Genomic DNA, 19,958 nt, shown 5'->3' with positions numbered 1-19,958 from the left:
ATCTGTGAGGAGAAAGGTGATCTCCAAGTCTCACTCCTCCGCCATCTTGAAGGTCTCCTAGATAAGGTTTTACCAGCACAGCCCCGCCCATTTGCTTCGGCTTTCACTGCCACAGCAGAGTTGAGTCGTTACTAAGGACAGCCTATGGGCTGCAAAGCCTAAAACAGTGACTATCTGCCCTTTTACAGAAAAGGTCTGTCTATCCCTGCACTACAAAATCATAAAATCCACAAGTTTTACCTAAAGTAAAGCAAATACTAATATGGAATTTAAAAAGGAACAAACAGCAAAGCAAAATAGCTAGAAGAATGATCTTGAAAGTCAGACGCACTGGGCTTGCATGCTGCCTCTGGACATACCAAGTGATCTCGGGCAAAGTACTAATGACTGAGTCAGTTTCACAACCTGTGACCTTGGAATGAAAATCCCCACCGCAGAGAATTACTGTCAGGATTAGATTCTAAGTAACTTTAGTTAATTTTTATAAATACTGCTCAGAGAAAAAGAAACAAACAAACCACCTGGCTTGAAGCCTTACTTGTTAAGACTTTCCTTAACCTGCATTTTTAAAAATTTTCAAATTACCTGAACAGGGAAAATTTTGAATTCGCATACAAGCATATGAAATTACTCTGAAATCCATGGTTACTTTAAATTACAATTCAACCTAAAAATTATTTATGTCCCAAATGCTTATTCACAGGTCGGGGACTTTGATTTCATTTTGCCACAGAAACAATGCTGTAATCATTATGATTTCCCACAGCAGTTAATAAAATGTACTGATCAAATAACTACTATCAATTAACTATAGCAGTTTCCCAATTCTAGAGGATTAATCTTTAAGACTCAGAACTTATTCTTAACTGTTTAGGTTTGATTATTAATGACATTGTAAATATTAGAAAACACATATTAGGTTTAAGACGTGTATCTGTCACAACCTCTTTAAGACTCCTTCTCTTCATCAGCAAAATGGATATTTTATGACTGGTTATAAGGATAAACCACAGTGTAATATATATACATTTTCAAACTGTGCAAACAAATCATGAGTATTAATATTTATCAGTGGAAAAATGTTTATTATGTGCTGCCTTAAATCACTGGTGTTAATATATTTTTCCTGAAGAGTCAGGGTTATTACCATAAATATCCATCACAGTCCTGGGCTATAGGTACAGTTGTTATATAAATATCTCAGTAGTGACAATGCTGAATGCTGTCAGAGTCCAAAAATAAGCATTAATGACCACTACAAAAGTAGTCCCCAAGTAACACCAGTTTCTCCTCATTCATCACATCAAGGTCTCTGTTGATCCATCTCTCCCTGATTGTTGACTGTTGTAAATAGCTGACAACATAGTGCATGTCTCATGCAAACTGACTGACAAAGAAAATTATTAATCTTGCCAAAGATGAAGGGTTTCATGAAGATGATAATGATACTGGAAAAATTTTCAAATCACACACAAAACTGTCCACAAATACAAAAGGATTAGATAAATTAAGTGAATTTTTAAAAAGTGCAAAGAATTATGATGTTGGTCCTTCAAAATATTATGGGTATTAAAAAATTCAGAAATGATCTTTGGAAAACTGCCAAAATCTCAGCCATTTTCACAAGAAACAGCCCTCTTTTATAATATAGTTATAAAAACTGAAACATACAAAAATCGTGAAGTGAGGGTATACCATCTTTCACCAATTCTAATATGAACATTGTTCACACTTTAAGATCTCTGAAATGGGGTGCATCTTACAATCAATAGCATCTCTATGATCTGTTATAATCTTATGAACTGTGGGCCAGGCAGCAGTTACAACATAGATGTTACTGCCTGAGAATGTATGAACTTTGTCAATTTTTTATTTCTTGGTGTTATAACTGGAAAACCTCAACTCCTCAGTTTTAAATTAAAGAAATCACGTACTGGCTTGCTCAAGAGGAAACAGGAGCCCAGCAGTTGTTGAAAACCTTCCATTGATTCCCTCTGATAAGAGCAAGAAAGCACCAGCACCAGAGCTTGCAGACTGGTGCCGACTCCGAGAGAAAACTGGGGTTCTCTTTTAAGAATCGCTGGAGTCTCAGTGCGTTTGGTGGCACAGAGGATAATAGTATTGGAGAAAACGTGAACATCAATGACCCTGATTTTAAAAACGAATGATTGGAAAGTCAAAGTATGAAAGTAGATTTAGGAATGAATACCTTTACCAATTTATTTCATTCATAGTTTCCTTTGTATGGATGCTCAAGAATAACATAATAAAAAAAATCCAAAAGACTTATTTCAACAGGTATAAAATAAAAAGGTTACGTGATAAAAAGCATTGTATCAAGTTAAATTGGCAAGATTTTTTCTCTTTTAGTCATATCTAAAATAACAGTATGCCTTATAGTTGTATCTTGGATTTGATAAAATACATACTGTATTCATTATACAATTCTAACATAAAAATTATAATGCTCCTCAAGTTAGTTACTTTCAGAATCAATATGGACTTGGAAGTATATCCAAAATTCCAACAAACATAAGACAAAATCATTTTTAAATTTCATTTTTCAAGGTAAAATCCCAATCAAACCCTTTTTCCACTCTTTACTACAAAATGTGTGTCTCTATTTTAACTGGATTTACTTTAAGTGGCTTTTCCCAACATGAATGCCGCTGGGCTAAGGAGGGTCTCCTACACAAGACACAGGGCTGACTGACTCAGCACCTCACGCTGAGTGAGCGACGGTTTCCAGGCTCCTGGCTGTTTTCAGAGGAGACTGCAAGGCTCTCCCCGAGGCCTCTCCTCCCTGAGGCTCCCCAGCTGATTCGTTAGAGCTGATAAACTCTCAGAGCAGCCAAGTCTTCCTGCTCCAGCCTGTGCAGCATAAACGTGCAGTACAGACCTGTGGCACAGAATCAATTGTTTTCCCATGGCAATAACAGAATGTCTACTCTTTGAAGATACACGAGGCTGGCAAAATCAGAAAGCTTTACATAAACTACCTAAGATGCTGTGCAAATTAACAGTAATTATTTCTAGAGTTAATCACCATCTCCTCCTCAGCAGGAAAGAAATGCAGTGGCAGTAAAAACATGTCTACCTTCCCCCTGAATCTCTCCCACAGCCTCGGCCACAGTCCCCAAGCCAACAAGGCAACAGAAAAGTACCATGAACTCTCCCACGAAGATAAGGCAGATGGAATCTCAGTAAAAACTAGAGACAGTGTCTTCCGGGAACTGTACGTAGTCTGGTAGGGTTGAAGCTGAAGGGATAAGAAGGGAACGGGAAAATCAAGAGCAGTAAGAAAGACAAAGGGTAGGCCCCTTGTGCTAAGCTACCAGGTTTAATTTATCCTCTAAACAATAAACCACCACTGAGTAATTCCAAGCATATGGGCAATGTGTTCCATGTGGCTTTAGAAAGATCACCTTGGCAGCCCAAGCCAAAGATGCATTAGAAGGATCTTCAGTTAGAAGCGGTGAGATGAAAAGACTAACAAGAGGTAAGGATCTCAACAAGGGCAAAAATAACAAAAACAGAAAGGAGGAGGTGGCTACGGGATATTCAGAAGGCAGGAAACGCGATCTGGTCGCTGACTGGCTATGAGCTGGGTGGGACGTGACAGAAGATGCTACGAGATGGCTTTCAAACCAGAACCCCCAAAGTCAAGCCATCTTTGATGGTGATTCTCTGCAGCAGGATGGGTACTACAGGAAGGGCCATGGGTCTGAAGACAATGAAGTGAATTTGGTTTTGGAAATAAAAGAATGAAGTACAGAGAGCTCTAGTCCTGGGTAAGATGGAAGCACACACACCCCCTTTCCCAATGAACACATGATAAAGTGCAGGCACATCTGGGGACCCTGAAAAGTAAACAGAGGCAGGCAGAGTTGAGAATGCCAGAGCTCAGAGTACCTGTAAATGCACGATGAGGTACCACATTTTTAAAACTGCAGTATCTTCTGGCCTAAACCTAACTTGGCCAAAACCCCGAAACTGAGCACTCTGGTAATGATAGCAGTAACTGGTTATCTCTTCCAGTTCCGGAGTGGGGAGGGAAAACTTAAGGAGCAAGTAGGAAATGTTCCAGTTTTTTTCTTTCTCTCTCCTTTTTTTCTTGTGCTGCAGCCCCCAGGAAAGCTCACTGCTGTGGTGGCAGCTGAGACAGAAAGAGGAGCTTCTGGGAACTACAACGGTGAGAGAGGAACCCTTTGTCTCCTGTGACGTTGATACTCCAAAAGCCAGAGCAGGGCTTCCCTGGTGGCGCAGTGGCTGAGAGTCCGCCTGCCGATGCAGGGGACACGGGTTCGTGCCCCGGTCCGGGAAGATCCCACATGCCGCGGAGCAGCTGGGTCCGTGAGCCATGGCCGCTGAGCCTGCGCGTCCGGAGCCTGTGCTCCGCAACGGGAGAGGCCACAGCAGTGAGAGGCCTGCGTACCGCAAAAAAAAAAAAAGGCCAGAGCAAAGCCTGTGGCCTCTGCCTCTCTGCTACTTTCTCTGCCTCTGTCTGTCTGTCTCTCCTCCCACTGCTTCACTCTAGGAGTGAGGGAGCCCTAGGTATGCGAGGCCTCAGACTGAGAGGTGAGCCCAGGGAAAAGGTGGGCATCAGACCAATGGCACGCTGCGGGGCTCCGGAAAATGGCCCCAGAGTTGTTATAAAGTCCTGGGGTTGCCTACACCTGTGTGTGGACAAGACCCTGCTCTGCATGAGCACAGGGCTGGCCGACAGACTTCCACCCAAATCCCGGGCAGACAACACTGCACAGTGCACACGACGGACAAAAGGAAAACAGGAATTTGAAGCCTGACCCTGACAGGTCAACTGCCTGCTAAAACAAATGAAATCAACAGCCTCCATAAAATTTAAACAAAATCCAAAGTCTAATAATGTAATATTCCAAATGTCCAGGGTACAACTCAAAATTAATCAGCACATGAAAAACAACAAAAATCTCAACCTACCTGGGAATATACAATAGACAGATTATGATTAGATGAAAGAGATGATATAATTATATGACAAAAACTTCAAAGAAACTATTTTAAAAGTATTTGAACAGCAATCAAGTGGTGAAAAAAGGTTAACATAGAAAATACTAGCAGAGAAAGAAAAGAAACAAGGAAAAACCAAATGGAAACACAAGAAATGAAAAAATACAATTACCAAAATAAAACCCTCCCTGGCTGGACCAAATAAGCAGAATAAAGATGAAAGCAGAAAGAGGAAGTGAACCTGAAAACAACAGAAATTAACCAATCTGAACAACAGAGAAAAAAACTGTAAAAAACTGAACAGAGCTTCACAAACCTGTGGAACAAGAACAAAAGGTCTAACATTCATGTCATCAGAGAACCAGAGAAGAGAAAGAGCACAGAGCTGAAAAAATATTTGAAGAAATCATGGCTCAAACATGGCATAAGGCATAAATCTACAAGTTCAAGAAACTTACCAAACCACCAACAGAATAAACCTAAAGAAATCCATGCCCAGAGACAACTTAATCACACTGCTGGAAACTAAGGACAAAGAAAGAATCTGGAAGCATCCAGAGAAAAATAAGACATACCTGCAGGAGAAATAAAGGTGAGGATTTCTCTTCAAAAACTATGGAGGACAGAAAGCAGTGAAGTAACTTTTTAAATGAAAACAGAAATGAACTGTCAACCCCAAATACTACAACCATCGAAAATACTGTTTAGAAATAAAGATGAAATAAAACTAAGAGGATTTATAGCCAACACACCTAACCTAAAAGAACTGCCAAAGGAATTTCTTCAGACAGAGAGAAATTATATAAGAAGAAACTTGGATCATTAGGAATGAGTGAATAGCAAGAAAAATGGTAAATATTTGTGTAAATATTAGAAAGTATTCCTGACCTACTGCCTTCTTAAACATGTTTGAAGTTGCAAGCAAAATTTATAACACGGCCTAATGAGGATTTAAATGTATGTAAACGTAATATATAAGACAACTATGGCATAAAGGGGAGAGGGTAAGGGTACCTACATGATGGAAAAATTTCTACATTCCAAATTGAAGCAGTAAAATAGTGTTTACAGCTGACCCAGGAACAACAAGGGGTTTGGGGCACCGACCCTTCATGCAGTTGAAAATGAGATAACAAATACATGTTGTTAAAAGCCACTAACTTGTGCTAATTTGTTACACGGCAAAACAAAAACGAACCCCTTCACTAATACGAGGAACAAAAAGAGATTACATTTTGGTAAGAAAGGTCAATTCACTCTAAAACCCCAACAATTCTAAATGCTCTCTAAAAAAAAAAAAAAAAAGAAAGAAAGAAAGAAAGAAAGGAAAAACTGACCAAACTAAAAGGAGAAACAGATAAATCTACAATTATATTTGAAGGCTTCAACTCTCCTACCTCAGTATCAAACAATGTTGGCATAATGTCAGCGTGGATCAAGTACTAAAAAGCACCATCAACTCACTGGATCTAATTGAAACATATAGCACTCCACCCAACCACAGCAGGGTACACATTCTTTTCAATGCATGTGGAACATTCACAAAGATAGATCATATTCTAGATCAAAGTACAAACCCTAACAAATGTAAAATGACTGAATGAAGTTCTACAAAGTATGTTCTCTGATCATAAAATAAAACCAGAAAACAACAGAAAAAAGTAGGAAAATGTCCAAACACTTGGAAATTAACCCATTTCTAAGTAATCCATGGGCCAAAGAGGATGTTTCAAGGGAAATTACAATAAATTTTGAACTGAATGAAAATGAAAATAGAACACAGAAAAATTTGCCGGGTGCAACTAAAGCAGTGCTTAGAGGGAAATTTACAGCATGCAATACCAATATTAGAAAAGAAAAAAGGTCTCACCCTCAGCTATCTAAGCTTCAACCTTAAAAGACCAGAAAAGAGCAAAATAAACAGAAATCAAGCAGAAGGAAGATAACATTGTGAATGTACCTTATGCTACTGAATTGTGTATTTTTAAATGGTTAAGACAGAAAATTTTATGTTTTGTGTATTTTACCACACCAAAAACATTTTCTTTCATAGATCATAGATCTAAAGGTTATAAGTAAAACTATAAAATTTTTTTGAAAAATAGGAGCAAATCTTCATGACTGCTGGATAGGCAGAGAGTTTTTAGAAATGATAGAGCAAAAGCATGATCCATAAACAAGAAACCTAAAAACGTACACTTTATCGAAGTTAACACCTTGAGCTCTGTGAAAAATATTGTTAAGAGAATGATAAGCCAAACTGCCACCTAGGAGAAAATATTGGCAAATCACTTACCCAATAAAAGATTTGTCCATAATATAAAGAACTCTCAAAGCAAAACAGTAACAACACAACACAATTAACATGGACAAATTACTCAGACACACAGTTCTCTAAAGAGGATATAAGGATCACAAATAAGCACATGAAAAGGGATTCAACATCATTAACATTTAGAGAAATGCAAATCAAACCACAATGAGATACCCCTTTACATAGATTAGATGGCCAAAATAAAAGACAGAGACAATACCGAATGCTGATGAGGATGTGGGGCAATGGGCGCTCTTGATCACTGCTGCTAAGAAGGCAGAAAGGTGCGAGTGCTCTGGCAAATGGCTGACTTTTGGAAACTCAAGTTAAGTCTACACTTACCACATGATCCAGAAAAGCCACTCTTGGGCATTTATCCTAGAGAAACAAAAACTTACTCTTCTCCAAACACCTGTAAATGAATGATCAAAGCAGCACTGATTATAATTACCAAAAACTAGAAACAACCCAAATGTCCCTCAGTGGGTGAATGAATAAAGGAACTGTAACACATCCATACAATGGAATACTACTCAAAAACAGAAAAGAAAAAGTTACTCATATATGTAGCAACTTGGATGAACAGCATTAAGGTGAATGAAAGAAGCCAACCGCTAAAGGTTATATACTATTATATACACCACACATGAATACCATATAAGACCTTCTTGAAAAGACAAAACCATAGTAATGGAGAACAGACAGTGGCTGCCAGGGTATTAGGGGTGAGGGGACAGCATGACTATGTTGAGAGAGCACGGGAGAGTTTTGGGGTGATGGAACGGTTCTGTATCCTGACTGTGGTGGTGTGTACGTGAATTTATACTTGTGTTAAAATTCACAGAACTGGAGAAGAAAAATAAAGTTAATGTTATTGTATGATGATTTACATAATAAAAGGAAAATTTAAAAATAAGGTGCCTAGGGCCTCCCTGGTGGCGCAGTGGTTGAGAGTCCGCCTGCCGATGCAGGGGATACGGGTTCGTGCCCCGGTCTGGGAGGATCCCATATGCCGCGGAGCGGCTGGGCCCGTGAGCCATGGCCGCTGGGCCTGTGCATCCGGAGCCTGTGCTCCGCAACGGGGGAGGCCACAACAGTGAGAGGCCCGCATACCGCAAAAAGAAAAAAAAATAATAATAATAAGGTGCCTATGTGACCGCTAGGAAATGATGTCCAGAAGGCCTCTAGACAGGATGGAAGTTAGGAGGGTAGTCTGTGTAACTGACAAGAGACTTTGAGGTCACCAGTCCCTTGTAGAATAGTAAGTGAGATCACCCCAGGGTATTAACTTACAGTGAAAAATAACCAAGGACAGAACCCCAGGAAACATCAGCCTTAGAAACTAAAGAAGAAGAGAATCCTGTAGAAGAAGATATTAAGAAATAATAATCAGAAAAGTATGGGATAAGCAAAGAGAATTTGGTGTCACGGAAGGCAAGGAAGAAATTTTGAAGAAGTAACTCATGAGATCAAATGTCACAGAAAGGTCAAGTAAGATAAAGATTTAAAATACTCTATTATATTTGGCAAGATGGACATTGGTGACTTCTGTTTCAACAGGATTATGAATAGCGGGTAAGCAACGACAGAGAACAGAGCTTCATTCATTTGAGGTGTCTGGCTATGAAGAGAAGGAAGGAGCCGGGGACGTGAGAAACATGAATATATTGATGGGCTATGCAGGAAAGAAGGGAAGGTCAGAAAAGAGAGGAAACAAGTGATAGAGTAAGGAGGACCCTTGGGGGAACAGACAGCATGGCCCAGACAATAAGGCCAGGAAAGCGTGGGCTCTCAAGTCAGACCGCAGGGATTTAAACACGATGTAATCTATCATTCGGTTCCTGTAAAGCTCAAGCTGTCACTTTAGCTCTCCACCTCTGCCTCAGTGAGATGTAAGATGGGAAGACGACAGAACCTGCCTCAGAGCACTGCTATGAGAAGTGAATGAATACAGGTATAGAACTTAGAACTAAGCCTGACACATAAGCACCCAGTAAATGACCAATGTTAACAATTGCCAGCATTATAATCATCAAATAGGAAGGAATAGGAAGATTACTGTTGAACAGAGGAAGTTATATCCTTCTCTGAGACTGGAGAAGACAAGGATAGATTGGGTACCATTATGCAGAAGTTTATAAGTATGGAGGCAGAAAATGTGACGAAATGTGGGATTCTTAAGCCCAATTTTCTCTGTGATGTCATGATAATCTTCACAGAAAGGGAAGAAGATGAAACCATGGAGGAAAGTCCCCACTGTGGGCAACAGGAGAGGCTGCTGACCACGGAGATGCAGGGGACAGCCAAGAAGGACTGACAGCTCTGCTGAAACCAGAGGCCACAAACCCATCTGACACTAGTCATCACAGCTTTAACTTTCTCCAGCAGTGTTCAGAAGTCTTGAGAGTAAAAACAGTCATCAACTGAGTTACACATAATAAAGAGGGATATATCCACTCAGAAAGAAGGGCTCTGTGGGAGCATGGGGAGCAAATAATTGAGGGAATTTAATGATCGGCCACTCCCGTGAGCTTTAAAAGCATCTCTTTTAGAAACTACACAAATGCCCATCAACTGAGGACTGAACAAACAAACTGTGGTACATCCACACGATGGAATATGACTCAGGAATAAAAAAGAACTACTGATACACACCAGCCTCAAAACTCTATACACTGTACAATAATTTTACATGAAATTCTAGAAGAAACAAGACCACAGTGACAGGAAGCAGATCGGTGGTTGCCTACAGCTGGTAGAAGATTGACTGTCACGGGGCACAAGGAAACTTCTTCCTCCAGTTTTACTGAGACACAACTGACTTACGACACTGTTAGTTTAAGGTGTACAACATGATGACTTGATACACGCATATGCTGAGAAAGGATCACTATGGTAAGTTTGGTTATCATCCATCATCTCACATACCGACAGTTTTTTCTCTGGTGGCAAGAGGAGGAACCTTTTAAGAAATGATGGAATGGAGCTGTCCTGTGATTGTGGCAGTGTTTACATGACTACATACACCTGTCAACACTCATCCAGATACACACCCAACACTGGTGAATTTCACTGTATTTAAACTTCATGTTAATACAGCTGACCTCTCACAAGGCTCTGTTTGGACGCCTGGGTTGCGTGCTCCACCACCAGGCATGGGCTCGAGACAGCTCCTCCCCCTCACCTTGTCTACATCCCCAGACGCGGCCTCTAAGTCACAGGCAAAGGGACTGTGGCGGGCAGAACCTGGAGAAGACCCCCAAGGCTTCCTGATACCCACCCCCACTCCCCAGGTGTGCAAGTCTGATGGGTTGTACCCCCAGGATTAGGTCACGATAAATGGGATGAGGGATGTTAAACCAGTGAGCTGACCATTAAATGCAGTTTTCCTGGCTGGTTGTAGAAGCGGCAGGTGGGGGGGTTAATGCACAGGGAGTTCTTTGATGCTGAGATGAAGGGGCCATGTGGTCCCAGTCAAAGCTCTCAGACAGCGAGGCCTGAGTTCCACAGCAGCAGGGAGGGAAGTCCTGCCAGCACCCTGAGGGGTCGGTGAAGACGGCTGAGCCTCCAGCTGAGGACACAGCCGTTGACACCTCCACCTCAGCCTCAGGAGACCAGGAGCAGAGAACTGTTACAACGTGCCAGAGTCCTGGCCCGGAGAAACTGGGTCATAAATTTGTGTTGCTTTAAGCCACTACATTATGGTAATTTGTTATACAGCACGGAAAGGAGAGGCCGATTTTAAACAGCCCCTCTACCTCATCATAAAAAAGTTCCAATTTAGAACTGAAAATGGTGTGAACTTAAAATCTTAAAATCCCCACAGCTAACCTCAGCTTTCGCCTTTGTTCTTTACCTCACGCTTCCAGAATATACATTCTTGTCTAACACCAGACTCTAAGTTATTCCAGAGAGAAGCTATATCTGAGTAAGCTTTAATTAAGTCATCTTTAATCAATTAATTAACCTATTACCCCAAAGTGTTTAACACACTGCCTTGTTGTTATATTAGTGAATAAAGAAAGTAATATATGATGCACCCACCCAAATATACTGAAAAGTAAAAATTCTTCACTTTTTGGCCACATTTTTCTAAAGTAAAGTTTCACATATACATATAGTCATGTAGGGAATGAAGAAACTCTATACAGGTTAACAAAACAAATCTTGGAAAGTCATATAAAAATCACTGTCAAAAATGCACTGATTTCTAAAGCACATCTTTTAAAAATGATAAAACAACAAAATGAAACTACTGATATCTGACTGCAGAGAGACCATGGCCTCCTCTTCTTCCAAAATTCTACACTTGAGAAGTTGTTAAGTGAATGCATAGCAGCACTCACAAGCACGTGAAACTCTTGGTGGTCCCAAGAACAGAAGGAATCCAGAGGTAAGGAAAGTACACACGTGGGTTTACGATGAGAAGCGTCATGAGCACAGCCTGTAGGGAAGAGGCCTCAGCAGCAGATGTGAGCAACAGGAGGCTGCTCTGCGATGAGCTGGCAGCCGGGGCACGAGGGGAACAGCAGCAACGGCGCTTAAAGAAGAGGTCACCCAGCACACTGTCCATCTCCGCGAGCAGCTCCCTTCAGACACGAGTGATGAGAGAGCCTGGAGTGAAAGGCCAGGCCGGTGCTCCAGGTGACCGGTGACACCCAGGAAGGTGGGGTCTCCAATGCTCAGAAAATAAGCTGCCATGTATTTGCCTGGCCGAACAGCAATGTGTCCCACCCATCCTCTACTCTGATGAAAAACTGAACAGAGGAGAGGTCAGCAACACGTGCCCATCTCGCCAGGGGGCCACCTAAACAGAGGCAATGAAGGGTAAAATAGACACCCCCAAACGTGAACACACCAGCAAGAACACCAAACGTATGAGGGATGCCAGTACCATGAAACAGGGAGCAGACTTGCTGAAAGAAAAACTGAAGACACCAAGGTGACACGGCCAAGAGTGCACTAAGAACAAGACCTTATGATAACCAAAGTATCATTAAAGAAATGAGCACATGATCAAGGAGCTTTCAAGGAAAACTAAGAAGATTCATGGACATGAGAATACAAGTTTCTAAACTTAAGAGAAAACATCACTGGATGGGCTGAAGAGCAGAGTAGACAAAACTAAAGAACACGTTTCGAGCTGAAATTTGGGCCCAGGAATCCTTCCAAAACATAAGAAGGGACAAAGGGATAAAAAAGATGAAATTAAAGTACAGAAAAAAAGACATTTGACGCAGAGGTTCCAATCTATCCATTTAACGGGAGTTCTCTTAAGGAGAAAAAGGAGAAGAAGCAATATGTGAAGAAGCGTCAATTAAGAATGTCCCAGAACTGAAGGTGAGCGCTCAGACTGAAAGCATCTGGTTAGAGTCACGACGGGTCAATTAAGAAATGCCGAGAACACTCAAGCGATATTTCAGAACATGGAAGGTAGCAAAACAGTGCCAGAAGCTTTCAGAGAGGAAAAACCCCTTATGGAGGAACATGAAGGAAGACAATGTCACAAGACTTGAGAGCGACCATGAGACCATGATGAGGCAGCGGCTTCAAGGTGGGGTCGGGAGAGCTTGCAGCCCACATTCCTTCACCCAGCAAACGACCAGCCAAGACTTCCACTTGCAGCTGTGGTGGAGTAACAGGGACCAGATCTAGCCTCCCACCTTCAGCAACTACAAGTCTGGACAAAGTAGATGAAACAACGATTTTCCAACACTGGCAAACAGGCAGCACAAGACAGTGATCCTTGTGAGAAGGGTAACAGGTGAGGTAAGCTCAGTAATTGCCCAGTTTCCAGGCTGCAGCACAGGGAGAGGGTGTCCTGAGTTAGGGAAACAGCAGCCAGAGCTTGGGAGGTTGAAGAGCACTACCATTTGCAGGAAGGGGTACCAAGGAAGAGAGAGCTGCCCAGAGAGTCCCGGAATCGGCAGGGGTTTCCCGAGTCTCCTGCTGAGTGACAGTTACCATGACGTCACCAATCCCTCAGGCTCACTGAGGGCTGGGAACACATCACACTTCCACCAGCCAGACGAGAAGGCCTCCAGATCAACAGAGCATTGGAGAACCACCAAGCCATCATCAGAGCGTCAAGAGTACTGCCTCGCTTTTCTGGTAAGCAGCCTGAGGTGACCTCTAAAAATGGTTCGCTATTCACTTGACCCAGAAAACCCCACAAAATCATGCAAGTCAAGAGGTTCAAATCTGTGTTCACTTTAAGAACACTTGTGAAACGGCCCAGGCCATTAAGGGTATGCATATCCGAAAAGTCACCAAGTATCTGAAGGATGTCACTTTAAAGAAGCAATGTGTGCCATTCCGTCATTACAATGGTGGAGTTAGTAGGTGTGCCCAGGACAAACAGTGGGGCTGCACGCAGTGTCGGTGGTCCAAAAAGAGTGCTGAAGTTTTACTGCACATGATCAAAAATGCAAAGACTAATGCTGAACTTAAGGGCTTAGATGTAGATGCTCTGGTCACTGAGCATATCCAGGTGAACAAAGCCACCAAGATGCGGTGCGGGACTAACAGAGCTCATGGTTGGATCAACCTGTACATGAGCTCTCCCAGCCCCACTGAGATGATCCTTACTGAAAAAGAACAGATTGTTCTTAGAGCAGAAGAGGAGCCCAGAAAAAAGATATCCCAGAAGAAACTGAAGAAACAAAAACTTATGGCCCGGGAACAAATGCTGCAAAAAGTAAATGCAAATAAAAGTAAAAAAAAAAAAAAAAAAAAAAGAGTACTGCCTGGGCGGTGGCGCCAAGTGTGTTCTAGACAAAAGGCTGTTCTCCACCTGCCTAGCAAAGCTGAGAATCAACCCTGAAAGACTCAAACTATTTTCAAGTAACATAACTGCATCGCAGAATAAATTTATTCATTTGTATTTAAATACAAAAAATCCAAGATAAAATACACAATGCCAGGCATCCAACCACAAATTACCAGGTGGGTAAAGAAGCAGGAGAAGATTACCCAAATGAAGAGAAAATCAATCAACAGACTCAGGAATGACACAGATAACAGAATTAGTGAAAAGGTCATTAAAAATGCGACTCTAGGGCTTCCCTGATGGCGCAGTGGTTGAGAATCCGCCTGCCGATGCAGGGGACACAGGTTCGGGCCCCGGTCCAGGAAGATCCCACATGCCGCGGAGCGGCTGGGCCCGTGAGCTACGGCTGCTGAGGCTGCGCGTCCGGAGCCTGTGCTCCGCAACGGGAGAGGCCACAACAGTGAGAGGCCCGCGTACCAAAAAAAAAAAAAAAAAAGCGACTCTAACCATATTCCATATGTTCAAGAAGGTAGAGAAAAGTGTAAGTATTATAAAGACAGACATGGAAAGTATAAAAATGACCCAAATAAATTTTAAGAGATTAAAAAACACAGTATCTGAAATGAAAAATGTACAGTGTCTGGATGGGATTAAGAGCAGAGCAGATTACACAAAGCAGACAAAAAGAGTAATGAACTTGAAGATACAGTAACAGAAGGTACCCAAATCAAACACAGGAAAAGGACCAAAAAGAAATGAACAGAGAATCAGCGAGCTGACGTATGGGTACTGAGCACCCAGAGGAAAAAGGAGAGGAGAACCGAAAAAAATTTTTGAAGAAATAATGGCCGAATTTTTCCAAATTTGATAAAAACAATAAATCCACTGATCCAAGAAGCTCAATGAACCCCCAACAAAATAAAAATGAAGAAAACGACACCAAGATACATCTAAATCAATCCACTTCCAGTGATAAGGAGGAAATGTTAAAAGCCATCAGAGAGAAAAGACATATTACACGCAGAGGAAAATTTAAGAATGACAGCGGACCTCTGGTCAGAACAGGCGTGCCAGGATGTAAGTGGAGAAACACCTTTAATGAACTGAAAGAAAAAGAACTCTCAAACTATAAGACTACATCCAGCAAAAATATTTTTCAAAAAAGAAGACAAAATGCATTTTCAGAAATATAAATGCTAAGCAAATTCACCAGCAGACCACCACTACAAATTAACATTCAAGTGTGAAGACAAAATAAGGACCTTTCCAACAAATCTTTGACAGTTTCTCTCCAAAAGGTTACGAGAGGATAGTCTCCATCATGAAGACAAATAAACTGAGGGAGGACAGTAGTATATAAGGAGCTGAGGAAAGAAACGTGTAAATCTTAGTAAGTCTAATAACTGTTTTTAAAATCTGTAACTAAAATTTCAGATGCTACTAACATGGGAGAAATAGGGCAAGGGAGAACAAAGGAGGTTCTCCTCTGTCTATAGAGAGGATACAAATACAGATTAATTCCAGGTATTAGAAAAACAAGCTGATGGGTGTTACACATATACAGGGTAACCATTAAAAAATGTAACTATTTTTCTGTGATATTATTTCAAAGAAAAAAAAATCCTAAATTGGAATAATTATATTAATTCACTCATAAAGATATCACTTATGGACTTACAGTAGATCTAAGTCTAAAGAAAACATACTACCATACAATTGACCTGTTTCCTACGTGAGCATGATGCTTCACAGGTGCTGAGCTGACAAACAATCACCATTTGTTCTGTGGACAAAAGGTGAAAAGGCATTTGTGTACCTCTTCAAGTCAAAACTATTAACTACTGAAACGATGATTGAAAACTATTAATATTTTCTTATGTACATGACTTAATTCAGTTAACTGGAATAATTAGAGGCTTTAAAATACTTTTGTTCCTAATTTGCTTTTGAGTAAAGGCACAGTTACATGTATAGTTACCCAAATGTTTATTTCCCATTTTTCTTCTACAATTCTTTGCTACTTAAAAGTATTTAAAACCAAAAGCATATTGGAAGAAAAAAGTAATGTAAGAACGTATTCATTTAATATAAATACCTGGGTTGCTATACCTACTTCAACTCTTTTAAAAGGAAGGATACAGCTACGAATTTACTCTCAATTAACCAAGGAACACGAGAACTTCACGCTTGGCATAAAAGAAATAGCTGAAGAGAGGTTAAATGCTCTGCAAATGATCAGAGGAAATGTCTGTAAAGGATTACGGCTCGTGTCGTTTATACCTACCTGGCTCCAGACCTTCACTTTGAAGACTAACACGTTCAAAAATCTCAAAAACAAAATCCTACCAGATGCCCCTCAGCCCGAGCCTTGTTCTGCCTCGCTTCCCGTCTTCGCTGTAGAAACTCTTCCACCTGCTTTGCTCTTTCCACAGCCAGCTGCCCCTTCTGCCTGAGGAATTTGGACAAATAGCAAAGTTAGAAGTTCTGAACATTAAATATTTCAAAAAGTCTAAACTTACACTTATTCTACATATTTTCTTTAGAGATATTTGCAAAATATGAAGGCTGATAGGACGTAAAATCTTCCTCTGTGATGAAGAAATTGCTACACATATATTAGAATCTACCACTTAAACTGGAGACATGATTATTTTAAATAGAGGTAAAATTTCCACTGCTATGTTCATTTAATCTATTCTACTTATAGACATATAAAATGACGTTAGACTAAGCCTATAGAAAAATCTCAATAGTTTCCAAGTAGGTAAGCTTATTTCAGAACTCTGCATCAAACATATCAATCAGTATGGGAGTAAGATGAAAGCAACAGAGGTGCAATCTCAAAGCTCATCAAAAATAGGGAAGAGTTCGTGTGAATTTTCAAAACTGCAGTAAAAAGTGAAGTCTGAATTCCTTGAATATCACAACTATTGAAAAGAAAAACGGGTCGATCAGGGGAATAAACTAAAAGCAACACTGATTTGTTTCCATCGTGTCCAGTTATGTTTCTCTATCCTCCTCTGACAGCTATGAGAGAATGTAAACATGTCGGCCTCAGACGACAACTAAAAACTATCAATGACATTTTGAACATCTAATATATATTGTGTGGGACTTCCCTAACCAGTGGAGCAGTGGTTAAGAATCCGCCTGCCGATGCAGAGGACACAGGTTTGATCCCTGGTCCGGGAAGATCCCCCATGCCGCGGAGCAACTAAGCCCATGAGCCACAACTACTGAGCCTACGCTCTAGAGCCCATGAGCCACAACTACTGAGCCCACGTGTCACAACTACTGAAGCCCATGCGCCTAGAGCCCTGTGCTCCGCAACGAGAAGCCACTGCAATGAGAAGCCTACACACCGCAACGAAGAGTAGCCCCCGCTCACTGCAACTAGAGAAAGCCCGCGGAGCAACAAAGACCCAACGCAGCCAAAAATAAACAAATAAATTTACAGTACATATTGTGTCTGTTACCGTGTACTAAGAAAGATACAAAAATAAACAAAACCCGCCCCCCGTAAACAGAGAACTCATTGCATAGTATCAACTGCAGTAATTTTGTGAGTAAGGAAGAAAGATGAGAAAGTTATTGACTGCACTTCTCAGATATTGGCTACGTAGGCACACAAAATTCCTACAGCCTCTGTGATGGACCATAACCAAGTTATGTTCAGAAGAAGATTTGAAAGAATGCCTCCTCTCTTCCAGTAGATTTAAACACTTCTGATTTTCATACCCCCAATAGTTACTTCTTTTACCTGTTTTGTTAACAATTACAGTTGACCCTTGAACAACGCAGGTTTGAACTGTGTGGGTCCACTTACTGCGGATATTTTTCAACAGTAAATACTACAGCACTACATGTCCATGGTTGGTTGAATCCATGGATGCAGAGGAACCTCAGATATGGACGGCTGACTGTAAGTATATGCAGCTTGACCCCCATATGGTTCAAGGGTCAACTGTACTGAGACATGAAATGAAACGGTAGAAATTTAAAATCTGATTTACCATAAAGCTATGGAAGATAGTGGCCTAAGATTCATTTAACTTTCATAGTGCTTAAAAAATATTCTTGTGAAACTCCATCATTGGAAGTTTCAAGGATTAGATCATCTCTATAGCCGGTTCAGAGCCTTTCCAGTGTATTAATGTTGTATCCTGCAGCTTTACCAAATTCTTTGATGAGCTCTAGTAGTTTTTTGGTAGCGTCTTTAGGATTTTCTATGGACAGTATCGTGTCATCTGTAAACAGTGACGGTTTTAGTTCTTCTCTTCCAATTTGGATCCCTTTCTTTTTCTTCTCTGGGTGCTGAGGCTAGGAAAATCTCCTTCATATACTGGGTTGGCCAAAACGTTCATTTTTCTGTATGTTACAGAAAAACCTGAACAAACATTTTGACTAGCTCAATATATAGGCAAGGCTGTTATTCTGGTCTGCTATAGCCCCATTTATATAAGGCTGGGCCTAAAGACGACAGATAAACTTTCAGAGAGTATGACGCTCAGATATGTCACCTGAAACTGTACATCTACTGATAAGGCTCTTTTGAGGAGTCCTGGACGCTTACACCGCCATATATAATTAGATAAAATCTCTGCTTTGTATCCTGACTGCACTGACTTCCTTTTCTAACCTTTATAAAAGTAAAACTTCTATAAAGTTTTTATGCTTGATTTCCCATTCTAAGATACTCAGTATCTCCAATGTTTGTCGGTCCGGGGCTCCAACTCAGCATATGTTAATTCATATTCACTGATTGATTTGATTCACTAAATCAAATAATTCAGCTGCACAGAAATATTTTACTAAGAACCTGATCATACACATAACAGCTTTGATTTAAAGAATGTTCACAGCATTTATGTAAATATAGTACTACCCGTTCTATTTATTTATGTAATCTATAAGTTTTGCTTTACTGAATAGTCTTTTCCTAAGCTGGTTTAAATAAGCAGGTATATATAACTGGTTGCTTTCAATCACAAACTTAAAACCTGTAGTGATTTTTGCTTACCATTATTTCTTTTTCCTTCTTATTTATTAAACAAATACTTATTGTGTGTCAACTATTTACCAATATTACATCTGTCTTTGAAGATATAAGATGTATAAAACAGAATTCTAGGAATGCAAGGTTGGTGCAATATATAAAAATCAATCAGAGTAATATACCTTATTAAAAGAATAAAGGACAAAACTAGTTTAATTGATTCTATGATTCCTCATAATATTTAAAAACCTATACTGTTTTCATTTTTCACATGCATTTCTGTTTACTACTTAATACATACCCAAAAAGAAGAACCCATTCTCATATATATATATATATATATATATATATATATTTTTTTTTTTTTGTGGTATGCGGGCCTCTCACTGTTGTGGCCTCTCCCGTTGCGGAGCACAGGCTCCGCGGCCATGGCTCACGGGCCCAGCCGCTCTGCGGCATGTGGGATCTTCCCAGACTGGGGCACAAACCTGTGTCCCCTGCATTGGCAGGCAGACTCTCAACCACTGCGCCACCAGGGAAGCCCCATTCTCATATTCTTATTCCCCTTTCAGTAGTAAAACTGTACTGAATTGTGAGCACAAACTATATATGTGTGCAAGGCTCATAGGGATAGAGGAAATAGTCAATTAACTTCTTAATAGTCATTTAATAGTCATTCTCTTCATTAAATGTTATTAAGAATTTATATGTGGGACTTCCCCAGTGGCTCAGTGGTTAAGAATCCACCTGCCAGTGCAGGGGACATGGGTTCAATCCCTGGTCCGGAAGATCCCACATGCTGCGGAGCAACTCAGCCCGTGCACCACAACTACTGAGCCTGTGCTCTAGAGCCCGTGAGCCACAACTACTGAGCCTGAGTGTCACAACTA

At 40.7% G+C, this 19,958-nt stretch overlaps 1 protein-coding gene across 11 annotated transcripts in view; it reads right to left on the bottom strand.

The window, feature by feature from the left end:
- Positions 1 to 19,958, bottom strand: part of NEK1 (NIMA related kinase 1) — a 204,507-nt gene that overhangs the window by 95,741 nt on the left and 88,808 nt on the right. For 9 of the 11 annotated variants that reach the window (XR_014294361.1, XM_082624999.1, XM_082625000.1 and 6 more), the window contains one exon: positions 16,419 to 16,521. Coding sequence is in view for 10 of the 11 variants with exons in the window: in XM_082624999.1 (XP_082481125.1) it covers positions 16,419 to 16,521 (103 nt within the window). In the remaining variant the exon portion in view is untranslated. Of the gene's footprint in view, positions 1 to 2,473; positions 3,260 to 16,418; positions 16,522 to 19,958 lie in introns of those variants that run through there. The other 2 variants (XM_082625003.1, XM_082625006.1) reach the window with 2 other exon arrangements.

This window comes from Mesoplodon mirus (genome assembly GCF_964341445.2).
Source record: "Mesoplodon mirus genome assembly, chromosome: 1".
Lineage (NCBI taxonomy): Eukaryota > Metazoa > Chordata > Mammalia > Artiodactyla > Ziphiidae > Mesoplodon > Mesoplodon mirus.
The sequence above is the reverse complement of the archived record's forward strand: the minus strand, read 5'-3'. Positions and strand labels throughout refer to the sequence as shown.